Raw genomic sequence first — 20,305 nt, forward strand, 5'->3', positions numbered from 1 at the left:
AAAAGGAAAAGCTCCCTTCCTGTTTGGGACATTGCTGCGAGGATATGTGGTCTGGGGCTGTTTTTCAAAAATAAAGTGACAAGCTCAAGGATCAAAAGATGACATGATAAAAAAAGCAGAGAAGAGGGGAGGTAAGAGCTAGGTTTCTTCATGACCTCACAGAAATGCCACCAAGACTCTACCGACTCAACAAAATGAATTAAATGTTTTGCTGAACTGCTTGGGCCATTTTAATCAAGCACTTGCAGCCAAAAGTGAGCCTTACTGGCTACACTGGCCAGAGATGGGATTGATATCCATGCTTCTATGGTGCTGAAAACTGCTGTCTTGGTTTGGGGGGTAGGTGTGGTAGGAGGTAAGGGAAGAAGACAGGCCTCAGTGTCCCTATGCAAAGGGAAGCCACTCTGCCAGCCCTAGACTGCTTGCACCTACCAGGTGTGAGCAAAGCTTCTATCTTATCTCAGCCACTTGTCTCCATTTCTGCAACACATCTAGTCCCCGCCTTAAAGTGACCTGTGCTGTCAAATGAGTACTGTAAGGTGTTAGATTTGGAAATAGGACACAATAATACTAACGTTAGTCTTAAAGAAAAAATGGAGGATATGCTTGAGATGCTTTGACTTCAAATGTGTGCTGCGTAGCTTACTCAAATTTCCCTTTGAGAGACTGAGGAGTGCCTCAGAAGAGGTAGGTAGCCATCTTCCAGAGCAGCTAACACCAAGATGCAAGAGGCCCACAGGACCATAGAGGAGACACATCTCCAGCTTTGTTTACTTAGTATTATCTTGCTAAGATTCATTCATATTTGTAAACGCTGTGCTTCATCCAACTACTGTGTTATATTTTATTGTGATAGATCATAGTTTATTCATCCACTCTTCTAGCGATATGCATTTGGAGTTTTTCCAGATAATCCCTTAAATAGCACTGATATGAACATTCTTGTATATGCTTTCTGCTGGACCTCTAAATGAGTTTTATTGGATACCTAGCAGTGGAATTCCTGGGTCACAGGTTATATGAACATGCAACTTTTTCCAAAAGGTTCAATGCTTTCTAAAATGATTGCACCAATTTGCACTCTGACCACCAGTGAAGATCTAGTGTATCTATTTCCTCTCCAATAATTGATATTATCATGCTGGTAATTTTTTGCCAAAAGATCAATAAAATGATATTGTATTACCATCTTTATTTGCATGTCCATGATCACTAATGAATATGAGATGTAAAAAACATCTCTTCATATGTTTGTTGGCCATATGAGTTTCTCTTCTGTGAAATGTCTGGTAAATTTTTCTTACTGATTTGTAGATAGTTTTGTGCTCTTCACACCAATCCTTTGACAGTTGTGTACACTGTGAATATGGTCCCCTAGCTCATGACAGGGCTTTTCATCTTCTTGAAGGGGGTCTGATAAACTACAGTTTTTTTTTATTTTTGTTTTTATTTTAATGTAGTAAAATTTGTCTTTTATAATCCACTTGTTTAAGGAATGTTTTCCTACTTGCAGATCAAAAATACATTCACCTATATTTTCTACTGTTTAATGATTTGCTTTTGACATTTAAATCCGTAATCCATGTGCAGTTGATTTTTTATATAGTGTGAGGTAAGGATCTAATTTCATGTTTTTCTTTATACTTAATGAATTATGAGTATTTACTCTTCAGGTATTGATCACTAGTTATAGGAAATCGCTATTACATGATTCTAAAGTAAACAATCCCAAAATTCCGATATTAATTACTTATATAATACTTTTCTAAATGAAAATCTTAGAGTAGAAATTGAAGTTAATTCCATCATATACAATAAGAATAAATATGAAGAGGAGAGAAACATGAAGGTGACTTTCCTGACAACTAAGCATCCACAATCCCCTCTCCACAGCATATTTAAAAATCTATTCGCACTAACTGACATACACACACAAACTCACAGATACACACATAATACACAGAAAGCAATGGCAATGTAGAAAAGGCAATCACAATCACTGTTCCATATAGCAACTTCCTTTTTCATTTTTGCATTCATTCTATGATTTAATTTGTTTTACAATCATTTTTATATTAGTTATTTTGAGTTCTGCTCTGAAATGAAATTGAATTACCCCTACTTTATATATAACTGGTTTACAAATAAAGATATGGCACACCAAAAAGTAAATTAATTGCCAAATATTCACTATCTCAGAGGAGCTCTTGTTTCTCTGTTTCTCCACCATTTTACTCTGTAAAAATAAAAGGGTTTAACTTCCAATCAATTTAACAAATATCTATTAAACACCTACTATGGACAAAGCACTGTACTAGATAATATAAAGAATACAAATTTGCTCCAAAATAGAATCAGGGAAACATACACAAATTTGAAATGGGACCAACTATGATAAGTTATATAATATCGGGTTGTTGGAAAAGTTATGACGCATTTTTGCAATGAAAAACAGAGAAAAAAATACGTCATGACTTTTCTGACAACCCAATAAAAGTACCTACAAATGTTGATTGAGTTCAAATATATTTGTAATTACCAAGCACCTAAGAGGATATGGCATTGTATATTTCAATGGTTACAGTCTACTCAGTTACTTGGCTTTAGATTTCCACCGAACCCAACAGGACTAGCTCTACATAAAATTATGAAGGTTTTTAATGCCTGCTTTAGGTCTTCTGTTTTCCAATCTTCCCTGTCCTGTATTCCTGCATGTTTTTCATACTCCCACTGCCTTTATTCAGAATCTCTAGTGGTGCAGCCCAGTCAGGCCTTCCAGTTCCGGTGCATCAGGATTTCTATGAACTCCCAAGGTAAATTCTAAATCTACCCACTACTCCCCTCCATCCTCACGGCTCTGCCCAGTATCACATCCCCTGTGAGCTTCAGCATGTCTTCCAAAGCAACCCTAACCTAATCTCACAAATAATGTACACCATAATAGGAAATGTAGAGAGGCCCCCTCCTTCCAAGAGGAAGAGAGGTGATATAAACATAATGCTGAGGCTTTCGATTCAGATAGGGAAAAAGTATGGTGCCACAAAAATATAAAGAAAATCATCAATCAAGAGACCTCAGATCAAGTCCAACATCTATAATAACTTGTGTGTGAAATTGAGCCAGACATTTAACTCTGAGACTCAGTTACTTAATCTATTAAATAGATGAAATAAATGTGAATTCACATGAATACTGTAGGAAATAACATGAGGTATAAGAGTATTTGTAAACTGTAAAGTGATCGAAAATATAAGTGTTTTCATTTTATGGCAATGGATAAACCACCAGAGAATATATTTAATCAGACATCCCTCAAGACATTCTGCAGTAATGCCTACTTCACCTAAGCTAGGAACAGGAGTGCCAACGAATTTGTAGAAGACAAGGATAATTTTCAAAATGATGCCTTCATTTAATCATTGACCCATTCATTCACACAAAGAAAAAAAAAAAAGAATGAATACCAGGCACAGGAAATACAACAGTGATCTCATGGAGCTTATGAGATCACTTACTCTGTCCATGGTTCAAAACAGCTGGAAAATGTGGAGATGCTACATGCACAAGCAGGATCACCGAATTCCCAGGTGAGTGTCACTCTTACGGAAATGGGTCCCACCTTTGTGAAACAAGGGAGGCCATGATGCTATACGATTCACTTCCATAAATCAGCCTGTGAAACCAGCACAATCTTCACCTTTTTTTTTTTTTTTTTTTTTAGCTGAGCCATCCTGCTACCTGTTGGCAGCTCAGCGGCTGCTCAGCTCGGGCTGGACTGGAACTGCTGTTGCTCAGAGCTCAAACTCTTGAGAGAGCTCTTAACCAACTGAGCCACTCGGCCGGCCCAAAACCAGCACAATCTTAAACCATATGATCAGCTTCATCATTCTCAACAAGCAAAAAACAAAGTAGCCTAGATGAGACCTAGGATTTTCATAATGGAAAGTGTAATGGAATATTTCTATACTTGAAAAAGTAGGATATGTGCTTTCTGCTTGAGTGACGCGGTAACTCTTTGATCATAACAGGTAACGCTCAGGGCTCACTAGGCTCTAGGCACTATTTTAAGCAGATGATAGTCTGTCTCATTTAACCATTATAACTCTGTGCAGTAGGTACTATTATTATCTTGCCATTTATAGATGAAGGAAGTAAGGCATAAAGAGGTTAAGAAACTTATCCTTAACCTCTATTTTCTGAAGTGCCCAACACTGGAATCCAGGCTGCCTGGTTATACTGTCCAATCTCTATCTACTGTGCTCTACTGCCTCTTTATAGACTCATCTCAACAGAGTGATTGATGGTTATAATATACAAAGGGTGAGGAACCACTGTTCAACAGAACCACAGTTACTCCAGAACTCATTCTAAGGCACAGGGTACCTGCAGGAGCACCATTCACATAGACTTTATTGCAAATGGCACCCCTAAGAATATGCACAGCACAAACAGCATAACCCCACACAGTGACCCCATATCTCAATCATAAACCATACTGTGTTGCTCACAGCTTTTCTCATGCTCCTTCTTCACCAAGGAAGGCCCTGTCCCCACATCCCTTCTCCTCCACCACACACAAAACCACTCATTATTCAGGACCAGTCATGTCCTCCTTGAAGCCTCCCTGGGCTCTTCCAGCTACCTCAAGGATCTGCATCTTCCTTCTATGAACACCTACTTTATGTCCAGTTTACTTTATGGGAACTTTGAACTACTGCTTACCATTTGTTTCTACGAAACACATTTATTCACTCAGTTAATGTAAGTTCATTGAGAACAGAAAATGGTTTTGATTCTCGCTCCTGGCTGCACCCTCCCATACACATACACATACACACACAACACACACACACACACACACACACACACACTCCACTTCATATAGTACTGAAAGTTCAATAAATACTGTTTGAATAGCTGGTGGACTAATTGATTAATCTACTGAATAAATATTCACCAAACTTAAATAGCCTCCAAGACTTTCTTTACTCAGACACGGCTGCACACACAGTGTGTGGGCCAGTGAAACGATGAACTAAAGAAGAAAATGAAAAAAAAAGCTTTCACTGGGACATTACCCGAAACACGAAAATCACAAGAAATGGAAATGTATAAAGATTCAATCTAAAAAGTTTTAAACGGAAAATTGGTTAACCACAAAAGTAAGAAAAAGAAAGTCATTTTATACATTTAGTATTAAAGTACCTTCTCAGGGTCTGAAAATCGAATGCTTCTCTATCATTTGTGTCATTTTCCTTCAGGAGGTGTTACCTGCCACATTTCAAGTACATCTTAAAATTCACATGGCTTCCACCTTCTATTTTACTTCTTCCTTCTAACACACACACACACACACACACACACACACACACACACACACACACATATCCTGACTCCCTCCCCCCCAACTCCCCCTCAAAATCACTTTTTGACTGAATTACTAGTTCTGACTCATCAAAACAACTCGAGAGAGCGTCCTTCGTTACCTTGGGCTCCCTCTGCTGGGCCAGCAGCAGTAACACACATAGCTCTGTAGAACTGGAGGTTAGGGAACTCCTTCCCCATCGAGTTTGTTTTAAGTAAAATTAAACTCAATATGCAACAAAATACAGTAAGTAAATCAAGACAAATGGTTTTTTAAGAAACTGCTCCACAAATCAGTGTTTTTGCCCCTGCTTATTTTCATTTGTGGTAGATTGGTGGAACTCAGCAGGGGATCTCAAAGATTGCAAAGATGAAATAAAACTGCAAAGGAAAATAATCACAAGAAATAAGACCTGGGTAAGTTACCTATGTGTTTGTCAGAAGCAAATGCAGATGAATATGACCAAGGCCATATAAAGTCTCTAAGTAAGGGTTCTGAGGAAGTAAAGAAAGCAGCTGCAGCTGCAAGGTAGTATTACTCAAGTATTACAAATCAAAGCTGTTGATGAAATATACTAGCAAACCTGATGCTTCAGAGCGCTTGAGCCTACACAGCCACCCACACCAAAAAAAAAACAAAAAAAAACTGAAATCATCAAGTGCATTTACATTTACAAAGGATAACAGAAATGTAATTTATACATCAAAACAGAACTACTAGATATTGATTTCTTTTAAAAGAAAATATTATTTCTAATTTAATTGATTTGGTGCTCATTATAAAAGAGAATGGTTAAACTGACCTAAAACAAACAATCGTCGAACCAGAATAAAGAATGAGAATCTGGAAAATACTCTAATATATATCTTTTCCCTCAAGATAGACTAGTAGTCCACAATAAATATTTTACATCAGTCTCAAGGTGATCTTGTGGAATTATCAAATCCTCAGGGAATTGGATATTCTACAGCCTAGAAATTCCAGATCTGAGAGCTTTTCTCTCCAGAGTCCAGTATGAATAGGTAGAACCTAAATAGGCAGAGCCTTAGGTCCCTGAAGATCTTGGCTAGTAGCGCGTCTGGTGTTGCCAATCCATCTCTCTTCTCCACTGTCAAAAAATAGCTGCCATAAAGAGTTGACCAAGCTTTCAGCCTATGACTAGCTACAGAATGTGAGATGTCTGGTGTAAAATGAAAATGCAGGGCCCCTTATTCAATAAGCATTAAAAAGTTCAAGACGGTGACAGAACAGACCAAGTAAATCCCCTTCAAAGCACAGCCCTTCTAAGCACAGGGGCCGTATGTGACTGCGTAGGTCGCACACCCATGAAGCTGGCCTGCTCTCGCCCTGGCTTAGCTAAAGGTTAGCAACAACCATGTCTTCATGGGTCCTTCAGCCTCAACTCTCATAGGCAGAAATGCTAACTTACTCTTACCATCCTTGCAAAATTTTCCTTTGCAAAACAGACACATCTTGACTAAAACAAACATGGTCCAGTTTAGTTCCCCAAATGCATATTAGAAGCTGTGAATAGGGCATATTTTTGTCTTGTCTATCCAAGTTTAGTTTTAGAGTCAGAGCATCTGTTGAGAGAACCTAAGATAACTCATGCAGAATTTTTTCTCTTTCCTGTAAGGGGCTATGTAATTTTAGTGGTTAAAAATACAACCTTCAGAGTCAGGCCACCTGAGTTCAAATCCCATCTCCACCAATGACCACCTGTGTGACTTTGAACAAGTGACTTAACCTTTCTGAGTGTTTCCAATAGCAGATAATAATACTTCACAAAGCTGCTTAAGGAATATGCTGAGGCATTACTTTTAAAGAGTTTAACGCAGTACTTAGCACATACGCAAAGCTGCATTCAGTATCATCATTATATAATAAGAAAGTTTTTCAAACATATTCGAGCTTGGATTGTGGAAAACCAGCTGGTTGTCTATGAGCTACCTGGCATTTAAAATTCAGTTGCGCTTAGTGTGGTTTAATGGATTATCTTCCATAAAATAACTTTTGATATAGCCCCATGTGCCCCAGATTTTTAAAGGTCTTTGTTTATTCATTTATTCATTAAATTTTGCTGTAAATGATTTCACCAAACACGCGCTAACATGGATAATTTTAATAGACCAATGTGCCAAGTGTCATGACTGTCTTGGGGGGACAATTTTCCAAGGCTATCTCCTGTTTCTGCACTTTCTGAACAAAGGCATTAACAGAACTTTTGTTTCAGACTAACTGCTCAGGAATGTTTGTATACCAAACAGCCTTGGAAGACAGAGTCTCTCTTTCTCCAGGGCAAGGGCAAATGTGTTTTCTGACCAGAATAATAATGACTCTTACCAGGGCAAATTTTAGCAAGTTTGCTAGCAGCCCTTTTTAAAAGACTGAGGTTGCCAACATTTGGAATTGCTGGCTGTGCCACAAACCCGCTGTGTGTTCATGGAATGGAAAGGTAGATATTTCATGCAGGGGGAACCAAGGTATGAAATACTATGGATGCAAAGTATAAATAATGCAGTAATGCCAATAAGCAAGGTATGAGATAGGATGTGGGGGAAAATGAGGCTGGAAAGCAATGCAAGGACAGAAGCTTGGGGGACTTTGTGTGCCAAATATAAACTTATTTCATAATGACTGTTTAGCTAATTATTTTTCACCATTATGGCTCTTGAAAAGCTATGCCATTTTTGAATGAGTCTTTTTTAGTAGAGCAACATTATTTTCTAAAATCCAGTAAGTAAATACACTGTAAGACATGATGTGCTGATGTTACTGTTTTAGGGAGACACACTCACCAATTTACATGACCAATCAATTTTTAGTCAGCAAGTATCTTGTGGAATACATTTGAATTAAATACATTTGGATGAACCGAAACATTTTTTGAAAGCGATGAAGATAGAGCATCGGTCTCTGGTATACATACATGCTCTAGTTTCATCAAGGGTTCATGTATGAGATGTGGTCTTGGGTTTCACCTTTATGTTGCCCTCCAGGTGTTTTTCTGTGCTTTCACTTATAAAGTGAACCTTGAGTACAAGATAATCATAAGTCCAAAATGGCTGAAGAATTGCTGAAGAAAAAGGAACAGAAAGAAGAATGTACCTTCCAAAGAATGATTTCATGGCACTCTACATCCACCATCCTCAAGCCAATTCCCAGTCTTTACTTCCTCCTTTGACAAGCATAATCAACTTTAATTTTGTATAGAAATTGGATTTATCTACTTTCAAAATCTTGTTTATTATTTATGTAAACCTGTTTTCATTGTTGAATTGTTATCTTTTTCTACCTGTGAAAACTGTGTAGGTATCTTAAATTGGGATGGAACTCGTTAAAATTTTCCCTCATTAAAATTAATACATTTTTTTCTACTTTTATTTAGCAATAGGGGTTTTTTTGTTTGTTTTTTAATGAGTTAAAGTCATTAAATGAGAGATAAGTGCACTTTGAATTGTGTGGTAGCTCTGGAGACACACTAAATGTCTTAAGCAGAAGAGCATAGCATGGCAGTTGTGGCCCTGTGATCCTAACTCAGAATACTGAGGTTAAATCCCGCCTCTAGCACATATTATATGTCACCTAAAGCAAGTTTCTTCTTGTGCCTTGGTTTTTTCTTTTCTTTTCTGTGTGTGTCTACAGAAAAGGTAATAATAGTTCTGATATTATACTGTTGTGAAAATTTTAACATTTACTGTATATCGACCACTTAAAAACAAAGTACATAGTAAATACTCAGTTGAATGTTATCTGCTAATATTATTCCCTTCCTATTTGTGGTTTCTGTAGATTACTCCGACAGCAATGTGGAGAACAGATTTGAAGGCATCAAGACTGGCAAGAAAGAAATCCACTGATGGCACAATCAATCCAGGTAATAAAAAATGGGTAGGGAGTAACAAGCAAAGCTATGGTAGAAAATAATGCATTTTATTTTGCATATATTAAAATTAAGGTGCCTGACTTACATTCTTCTTCTATCTCAGTAATTTGTTCAGGTCAATTTTATCACTCTCTTCTAGGACAAAACAAAAAATATTTAAAAGTTGAATTAGGATTATGCTTTGAAATAGAAATGGCAGAATATGTAGGCTCAAGAATTTTTATTGTTTATTCAGTGTTAATCTATTCAGAGAAATGGCCCTAGAAACCACATGCATGTTATTTTTAAGTGTGACTAAACCAATGCCCTACGTTTGCCCTCAGATACTTCATTTCCCTGGAAACTCCAAGGTTGTGAAACAAACACAAATTCATCTTGTTTACCCTGCCCTTTCCAAGGCTAATTATTCAATACAGATGAGAGATAAAAATGTCTAAAATAAAGGGTTAAAAACAAATTCAGATAAAGAACAAGAGGTCAACACAGGTATAAGTGACAGATTTTATGCTTTTCCTGCTTTGTTTATCCTTTTTTACCACTTATAACACATTACTCTTCACATGTCTCCAATCTCCTCACCGCTCCTGCCCCACTCAACATTTTCAACACTTCCCTTTCTACCTCTCTTCCTTGTCCCCACCACCTCCTCCTGCAGCTGCATAGAAAGGCAGGGAATATTCCTTATTCATGTTTACACATATGTCCCTTCTTCCAAGAATAGCATCGCACATATCAGGTGTTTAATGTGTGCTTAATAAAAAAGGAATTGTTGATTGCATCGACAGATTTACTGATAAGCTACTTAACCACCTTACAACTCAAAAAGTGGTGCTGAGGATAAGATCAGGGTCACACAATAGGTGATTTCTATATTTCACTCTCTATAGTTGTAAATGCCATACATTGTATCTGAATTCATATGTGCAAGAAGTTACTACAGACATACAAAATTAAATTCAGTCTCATGCTTTAAACTTTTATTATTTTCCAAATAATTCAGTAAACGACATCATAAAAAGTTCTACCTTGTTCACTGTGCTAGCCCCAGAATGTGAATGAGATAGTCCTCAATATTTACGTAATTCACTGACTAATAAATAGATTCCTTTGTTTTTCTACCTAGAAGTGCATGTTTTTCTTTCTACTTTCTTGGGTTGTGCACACAAATAAACTTTATCCAAACAGAAGAAAAAATTTTCCTTCTTATGTTTCCCCCGTAGACATAAAAGCACAGAGTATTGAATAACAGCTGTGTTGACAGAAATATTATTCTAAAACCATGTCACTTATTATTTTTAAAGTACATTTAAAACTCACTAACAAAGATCAAGTTATTTTAATTCTTTTGTAATGTAAAAAGTAAATAATCCTCTCTATAAGAAAAAAGTACCAATTCTAATCAAATGACTATGATGACATAAGAATTGAGCCTCTTCAGATAAATGTTCCACAGCATAACATTTTTTTATCTAGCAACCAGGAGTCCTCATAAACCAACACTTCTACACTTCGATAATACAGTGGTAATTGAGGTTGATAAAGATACCGAAGCTCTGTAAGATGCTAAATTAGGTTGATAAAGATACTGAAGCTCTGTAAGATGCTAAATTATCATCTAAACCACCAAAAATGTTTGCTGTCATCTTGAAGTTTAACTGAATTTTGCTGAATTCTAGTTTAATAAAAACTGCTCATCTGCAGAGTTTCTTAAACTTCGAACTATAGACATTTGGGACCAGACAATTCTTTGTTGTGAGGATGGTCCTTTGCATTGTAAGATGCTTAGCAGTATCCCTGGACATTACCCACTAAATGCTAGTAGCACCTCTTCTGCTCACCACCCTGATCAAAATGTCCCCAGGTATTGTCAAACGCCCCCTAGAGGGCAAAAATGTCCCCAGGTATTGTCAAATGTCCCCAAGTATTGTTAAATGTCCCCTAGGGGACAAAATTGCCCCCACTGAGAACCACTGCTATAGAGAGTAGAATGTGTAGCAATTCCTAAAGATCCCGAATACTCTAATATTCCATTTCCCAACCATTCTGGATGAAGTACAAGTCTTTGTTATGCTTTAGCAACATCCCATTAACATATTAGATGAACCAATAAATCCCATTTCCTTGTTATAAACATAAACCCAAAGTATTTACTGTATTCATCAACTTAACTTTCATATATGTTAGCAGCTATGTTTAACAGTAAGTTAAAAGACAAGGGGGAGTACTTCTGAAAAACTGTCCCAAGTGACTGGGAGGCCAGGGAGACTTTACAACCATGGTTGAACATGACACATAATGCACCCTACCCACCTCGCTTTTTCTCTTATTCTCTGTAAACATAGTCAATCATCTTTTCAACTGCTATCAGGAAACCTTCTAAGTTTCTCCTGCTGTTGCTCAAACTCACAAGAAGGAGGAAAAACATTACATTTTTAGTTCAAATTAAAGTGATGAAAATGAAATACACAATTCAAGAAGGTAAGGAATAATGTTGCAAAAAATAATATTAATAAATAATAATAATATTAATAAACTAATATTGCAAAAAAAAAAGAAGACCACATCATGACATTGTCACTGGCTAACCCACTCCCTAGGATATGTTTTGGTAGGAAAATGAATGAAAATTAGAGTTTCTCATTATTTCAACTTAGAAAGTGATTATTTGCAAGTGTTCCTCATTTAGTCTCACTTGACATTTTCTGAGCATCCACTAAATGTACAGAGGTGGAGAGTTTTTCTGCACTTAGATGCATGACACAATCCACACAATGGCCTTCTGTAGGTGGCACTAGAAATCCACTGACCCATATCTTATATGCTTTAATCATACAGATTTTCAAACATGTTTTCTTTGAGAGGGATGTACCTATTTTAGAAGTACAGGTCAAGAAAGGGAAAAGAGAGGACAGAGAAAATGGTATGTTTGAGAACATTTTATTAAACTGTAAAAATTCTTTTCTGAACAAAAAAGGGAAAATCATGTCAGTAGTTAGCAAATTGAAAACCTGACAAGTGATAAGGATCAACAAATTGCTTAACAAAATGTTAGCTACTTATTACAGTGTTGATGCAAAATGGAAAAAGCCAGCTGACATAAAATAACATGTTAAAACTGAAAACCTCACTAATGAAAAGGGACAAAGCTGTATAGCTCATTGGCTTTTGTGGAAAGAATGTCACATACGAAGCAATGAAACAACATGTATTGCTGTTCACTAGAGGAGCTAGAAATTTAGGGGTCAAAAACAAAATGTCAGAGCCAGTTCTCTGCCAAGTAATCACAATGTAAAAAGATTACCTACTACCCCTTAAATTGTGAGGACTCTGGGTGGCACCCACACACAGGAAGAAAAAAGAGGTAACATTTGCACTTTCTCTACGGACTTAAGCATATCCAACAGCAAGTAGGTAGCTCGTCCACATTTAAAGGAGGTTTGGTGTCTAAGTCAGTTATTTTAAAGAAACTGAGTAAATCTTGGAAGTGAAGAGCTTTGGGAGTGTTACCTAGTAGCCCTCCACAAATTTTTCTGTAAAATTCAAATGACCCAATTGTGCCCCTGGAGCACCTCAATGACTATCTGTGCACGGCAACAGATGCACTATGACCAAAGCAATAGGAATACGTTTTTGGTTTTTAGTTTAATTCAAGAAAACAAAGGGTTTGCTTGGGTATGAATTTGGAAGCAGTAGAAAAAAATGTATTTGCACCATTTAAAATGGCCATGTTCCAATGTTCTATCTTTTTTAAACTCTGCTCTAAAGGGAACAGGTATGTTCCTATAACTCCAGTCTGTCATTATCTCAACGCTTTAACCTATAAAATAAAGCAAGCCACTATTCTGTTTTTGCACTTGCTACTTTCCATTTCTACCCTTGCATTGTTTCTATGATGCATTTTTTTTATTAGGAATTGGTATTTCAGTTATGCCCATTCACAACTTCATGGATGGGACAAGTTTTCTGTTTAAGAACCCTTCTAGATGCTAGAAGTATGCATTTAGTTCACAATACTAAAATGGGAAGGGGTGTGCTAAAGCAATGAATAAGAGACAACCACACAAAACTGAAGTAAAAAAAAGAGAGAATCTGAAATCTACATTGATAAAATTTCCAACATGAAATAAAATCTCTATCACACTTTCATCCCAGGTTAGCTTGCTTTTTAAAATGAACTATTTGGGCCCATATTCACAACAAGCTACCTTAATTGGGACGTTTCCTCAGAGTACATTTAACATTAAAAGTCTTAAATTCTAATCACTTCTGTCTTGAGAAAGGCCAACATTTATCAAATGAGTATCCAGTAGATTGTGGATAACTTCCCGATACCCATTCCACCTTTCCTATAGTGTATATTAATCATGCTGTGCAGGTATTGATCCCACCCACAACTCCAGCGGTGGGTTCTGATGAGTCCAAGCCAGAAATTGCAACCCAATCAGACCCAACAGCCCCGTTATATAACAAATATTTTATAATGTCCCCTTCCTATACTACAATGAAATTCATAAGTAAATATAATTACCTCCATACATAATTTCAAAAATTAATATAATGTTTAAAATAAAATATAAATCAGAAATACAAGTAATTCAAGCAAAAAATGTATTTCAATGCGTAAATACTCAGGCATGGTAATGTAGTCAAATACCTACAACTTTAAATGGAATCACCATGAAATGAGACACATACAAATGTGGGTAATAAAGCATATTACACAGACACCTCAAATACCAGAGGATCATCCCAACTGTTACATGATTTTTTTTCAAATGGGTGAACAAATCTTGGAGAAATTCTGAACAAAGCACAATATTCTCACAATACACACAAGAGCTACATTTCTGGAAAATACAGTATATATTAAAATAGTGCCCCCCACACCCCACTTTGTGTTTAAATGGGAAACAGCTAAGTTCTAGGTTCAGATGATTATATAAAAATGTTCACCTATGTATCGTCCGGAAGTACATTGAAAAAGGTATGCGGAATGTGGCACAATTTTTTGTGGTGCAGGCTTGTCCTACGCATTAAAGGCCTCTAACATCCCTGGACCTCATCCACTACATGTCAGTTTTCCCCCCCTCCCTTCATAGTGACAACAGCAATACTCCTGCACACCTATCTATAACATTCCATGCACACACACACCCAAGGGTCAATATCACTCCCCATTAAGAATAAATGGGAATATCTTTACCACAACATTTAGTTTAGGAATAAATATGGAAGCCAGTCAGTATGAATATTCTCCTGGTTCTATCAAGGTCAACCCCATCAGCACAAAGCTCAGGACTTATCATGGAAATTCTAGAACCCTTTCTCCTTTGGGACAGTGTGGTATGTGAATACAAAATCTGGAACTGGACAAAACTGAATCAAGAGAGGGGCAGGGAACAAAAGAGATGGAGATTTACTCAATCATCCTGGAAGCCTATTTTAGTTACATAAGCACACAATTCTCTTTTAATACATAAGCCTTATTGATCTTTGTTTTTCCATTACTTACAGATGGAGGTTCTCTTGTCCTATCTTTGCCCTCCAAGGATGCGACATGACTCAGGGAAAAGAGCAACACATAGCTCCACGAAGGCAAGGATCTTGAGTGTCTGAGACAATACTGTATCCATGGAGCATAAGCTGGCAATAAATAATTAGTTCAATGAATATACCAACAAACATGGGCTCGGACAAACAAACATGGAGTAGCTTGCACTATAGTGGCTTGCGCTACCTTCATAGCTTTGCCATTTACTACCTGGGATAAACCTGGACAAACAGCCTCTCAGATTTTTTACCTGTAAAACTGAGGCCAGAGCTCTACCTGTTCACCTCTCCATCTTCATCTCACAATAATGTCCTCCTAGATTATTGTTTAGCCACACTGGCCTCCTTGCAAAACCCCAAACATCCCCCCTTCTTTCCTGAGTTATGGCCTTTGCAAAGATTACTTCCTCTGCTGGAATGCTCTTTCTCTTCCCCTTCTTATGGTTGGCTTTGCCTGCTCACTTCCTCCACCAGGTCACCCCTGACAACCCTATAGCCACACCCACATTGCTGTCACATACCCTTAATTTCTTTCATTGCACTTACCACAATCTACACTAATTTGGGTTTTGATTTGTTTCACTATTTATCTAGTGCCTCTTTCACTCCAAAGTAAAGTTGATGAGGGCAGGAAGTATAACTACCTAGTTCATCTATCACCAGCATCTTACACATAATTGTCAAAAGATTGGTCCCTACTTCTCCAGCTTACCTCATACCACCCAAACTCTATGTTCTGTATCTATCTGAACTTAATTCGTCAGACATGCTCTTACACATGCTATTCCTCTTGCCAGAAGTATTTTTCTTCCATCCCAGCATTGCGACATTACCTACCCTCTGCCTGATCCCATCTCCTTCACCCGGTTTCTACTGTTCTATCAGATCGTAACATCATTCTTTTCCAGAGGCCTTCTCTGGACCCAAATACTAAGTCAAGACCCTATACTGTCCACTGCAATAATGCCATATCATCATGCTAATCACATGCACTATAATAACTATTTAATTATCTCTTTTCCCTGGTAAAATGTAAGCTGTATGGAGCGAAGACTGTATCTTCACAGCTGCAAGCACATTGTAGTTGCTCAACAGAGCCTATTCCCTGACCTCTTCCAATAAGAACTGGTACCAAGATCTGAGGCTTTCAGCAAGAGCCTATTGCAAAAAAACAACCAGTTGTTTGTTTGCTTTTTCTCCAAATGACTGAGCAAAGCCACATTCTTTGCAAAACCTGACTCATCTAACTTGATATCAAGCAAAATGCCAGTTCAGGAGGATTGGGTAATTCAATAAATTGCTCAGCACTCCAGTGACATGCATCACACGATTGTTGTCCAATTTACGATTTGGAAACTCAACTACTCAACAACAGCAAAAATTTCTTCATTACAATGTTTTAGAGCCAGCAGATTTTACTGCTACAAGGTAAGATTTGGAAAATTCATTACAGATAGAAAGTACACGGTAATTTGAAAATGAAAATAAACATTAGAAAGAAAAAGCATGTCATAAAAATAGATTTTATACTTCATAGTAAAAAAAAATTAAACAAGAAAATAAACTATTTTTAGAAAGCATGTTTAGAGGCTGATTTACCACCTCTGAATTATTCCACTTATGGATATCATCAGCTCAATTAAGTCAGTAACAAAGCTTGCATTATATAATAAAGTAAAAAAGCAAATAAAGTGCTATTAGAAAAAGCTTATCTCTTGACTGGTCAGTAGCTAGTTAAAGAATGAGAACTTCACTTAGTCTGTGGTGTGAGCTGATAAACAATGTAAATCTCAGGACAAATCAGATGTGTGTAGAAGGAACGCATGGCTTCTTCACCCTGACTGACTTTGCCGTCCATGTGTCTCAGGAGAAAAATGCTTTTTCATGCCAGAGGCATCATAATGAATGCTGATAAGACTACTTGACTCATCACTGCCTAGACACTTATTTTGCATGCAATTCTTTAACTGCGTAAATTCACTGGCCTGCACACAGGGCAGTATTTGGTGTACGATTCCTAGCTAACCAGTAGACAGGCTTTTGTTTTTAAATTATCGAGAATTTTATTAGCAGAAAAAGTTTATTTGTTTTCATCAATTTAGAAGATCTAAGAATCTTACAAGTTATTTTATTTAACACAGTGATCTACAATTGCTATGAATCACTGACTATGGTCTGGATACAGATGGGTTAGATAGATACAAATCCAGAGTCAGAGAGAATGTGGCAGTTTTCATCTCCTTCGTGATTCTTCTGTCAACTCTGATAATTTTCAAAGATATCTGCTTTTTCCCCCTCTATAAAACTGTATCATTCTAATATTCAACAAATACAAATAGAGAACAAGCCTTTTCAGAGTATGATTTCCCCTCCTAGGGCTTGGGGAAACACAGCACAGAAAAAAAATGAGCTGTCCTTGTAATTCACAATAATAAGTATAAGGTATAAAGACATCCTGAGCTTTTTCTGTAAACAGTATATACGCAGAGGTTTATAATTAGATGTGGTTGGGGAATCGAAGACAAAAGATATTGACAGACTGAGAAATGTAAGAAGCCAGGATAACATCTTCTAACCACAAAGTGTTTTGTGGTGAAATATTTGTTAAGAGAATTAGCAAGAGCAGACAACAATTTCTTTTACAGGGAGAGGTAGGGTGAGGGGGTGTTTAGATCACAGCCATTGGCTAAGTAAGCTTTATAGAACAGTGGTTGGTAATGTTTGGGGGTTCATGAACCTCTCTGAGAATCTTATAACCTTCCACTTCTTATTCCCAGAAAAAAATACATATATGAACAAAATGTTCATAAAATTTGAGGGAATTCCCTGAACTCCCTTACATCCCCCAATAGAAGCCTCTGCTTTGGAAAGGACTCTCACCTTAAACATGGGGCAGAAACTTAAAGGGAAAAAAAACAAAAAACAAACAAACAAACAAAAAACATTGTATTAGGAACTTGTCTTCAATACAGTTGCAGCTATTTGGCCAGAAAAGTTCCTATTTCTCACCCTGCTACCTCAAGGACAGATGTACTAGGAAATGCCCTGCACAGATTCTGCCCAAAGAGTCAAAGGAACAAATGTACAGTTCATGGACAAAGGACCATGATCTAACGAATTTACATTATAAATGACCATATCCAAGCTAATGAAGAATTGAAGTTATTTTATACTTAAGAAGCACATAGGTATGCTAAAACTTCTATGAGTTGTTTTCACCATATTACTACATTCAATCTTCATAAAACCCTAGAAGTTAGTTATTATTCTCTGTCTTAGTTCATTTGGGCTGCTGTAACAAAATACCAAAGACTGGGTAGTTTATGAACAATAGAAACTTATTTCTGACAGCCCCAGAAGGTGAGAAGTCCAAGATCAAGGCACCAGAACTGTGAGACATTCCAGTCAAGACACCAAGCATAAATGTGTGCCGCTGAGAGCTCTCTTCCCAGCTCACAGCCAGCACCTTCTCACTGTGTCCTCACAAGGTGGAAAGGAGCAAGGGCTCTTTCTGGAGACGCTTTTATAAGGACACTAATCCCATGCGTGAGGCTCCACCTCATGACCTAATTACCTCCCAAAGGCTCCACCTCCTAATACTATCACCTTGGAGGTTAGATTTCAACATATGAATTTAGGAGGAACACACTCAGGCCATAGCATTCCCATTCAAAACACAAAATTAGTGGCTATGAGATGTCACCCCGCTGGGAAGTGATAGAAATTGGATTCTAACTCAGATTTCTCTAATTCCAAAGCCCACGTTCTCTCTATCACATTCTGTTGGGTTGTCAGGAAAGTCATGATGTATTTTTTTCTACATTTTTCAGTGCAAAAATGCATCATGACTTTCCCGATGACCCAATATTTCCCCACGGCTAAGTTTATGACATGGTCACCCAAAGGGCTTGGAATCCAGTCAGAGGCGGAGGCCTCTTTCTTGGAGAACATACCTAATCTAGTCAAAAGAATCTCAACCTTTTCTCACCACCTCTACTGCAAACTCCCTGATCTAAGCTGCCATTCCCTCCATACAGATTATCATACTAGCCTCCTCACCAGTCTCCCAGCTCCCATCCTTGCCCTCATACATTCTATTCTCAACACAGGAACCAAAGTAATAGAGCATAGGTGAGATCACAGCATCACTCTTCTGCTAAACCCTGCAGTGGCTCTGCAACATACTCAGAATAAAAGCTGCACGCCTTACAAAAACTGACAAAATCCTACTCCATTAGGCCCCATCCATGCCTCTCTGGCCTCACCTCAGATCTTTGCTACCCCTCCCCATGGATCACTCCAATCTAGCTATACTGGCCTCCCTGATGTACCTTTTGACTGCTATGCTGCGTCTTCCCTTTGCCTGCCATGTTCTTTTCCCAGATTCCCCATCACAAGCTCCCGTGCATCTTTTAAGTCTGTGCCTCAAATGCTGTCTCCTCTGTGAAGTCTTTGCTGACCACGCTATTTAAAATTGTACCCCAACTCCTACCTCATTCCTTATTCCCCTACTCTTCTTTATTTTTCTCCAAAGCACCTATCACTTGACATACCATTAATACTTGTTTGCTTATGTTCAGTTTTCTGCCCCCTGTAGAATATAAGTTTCACAAGAACAGGAACTTTTGTGTGATCACTTACTACTGTAGCTCTAGTTTCCAGAACAATTCCAGACACATAGTAGGTACACAATCACCATCCAATGAGTGAATGACACATTGATAAATAAATGGTCACTGGCACTTCAAGTCTCAGTTGACAGACTAACAGAAGACACTGGCCTGTGCAGTCATTGCAAGCCTACTTGGATGATGGGTGCTGCACTGGGAGGGGTGCCTTGCTACACTCCACTGCACTCCAATTAGAGGCAGCCTTTGAGTGCATATGCAGAGCTCAGCAAAGTTTGGCTTCCCCTGGTACAACCAAATGTCTGTTTCACATCCTCTTTTCAGTTCAGTGCACCATTTAAGACATCTACAGCAATGGAAACAGAATGTTTATTTTAATTTAAAATAACCTTTTTCAGAAGAGGCGTGAGCTTTCCATTTTAAACAGGCTTGCCAATCTTTAATTCAATAATGAGTACCAAGAGAATTCATAGCTTTCATGCCGCCCAAAGAGCAGCAATAGGGTGAAAAAAATAACTTCTGTCCTTGCCGATGGAGTAACTAGACATACAAATGAAGAAATCATATGAGTTTACAAAATTGTTAGATGTGGTTAAATGGCAGGGGATGTAGAAGGGGGGATGCTCCCAAAGCTGTTTATCTTAATACCAACTTAGGCAGGTCTTGTCAATCACTTGTTAAAAGGTGGGTTTGGGTAAATAAATACAAAGTAAGCAAGCAAATGTGTTTGTTTGTTTTTTAAGGTTTTTATTAGGGAATTGGGGGGATGGGAACAGCAGTGGGGAATTGGGGGAAGGGGAACAGACAAGTTGCTGTCATTTTGTTCTTCAGTCTAGTTGTGGAGGACGTTGCTTCACTGGCCCAAGTTGGCACCAT

At 37.7% G+C, this 20,305-nt stretch overlaps 1 protein-coding gene across 1 annotated transcript in view; it reads right to left on the minus strand.

Moving 5' to 3' along the window:
• The window catches only part of TAFA2 (TAFA chemokine like family member 2), a 403,585-nt gene that overhangs the window by 336,303 nt on the left and 46,977 nt on the right, over positions 1 to 20,305 (minus strand). The window contains exon 2 of the mRNA XM_019654741.1: positions 14,764 to 14,894. Coding sequence (XP_019510286.1) covers positions 14,764 to 14,810 — 47 coding nt within the window. The 5' untranslated portion in view covers positions 14,811 to 14,894. The remainder of the gene's footprint in view (positions 1 to 14,763; positions 14,895 to 20,305) is intronic.

The sequence above is a fragment of the Hipposideros armiger genome, unplaced genomic scaffold (assembly GCF_001890085.2).
Source record: "Hipposideros armiger isolate ML-2016 unplaced genomic scaffold, ASM189008v1 scaffold_229, whole genome shotgun sequence".
Taxonomy (NCBI): Eukaryota; Metazoa; Chordata; class Mammalia; order Chiroptera; family Hipposideridae; genus Hipposideros; species Hipposideros armiger.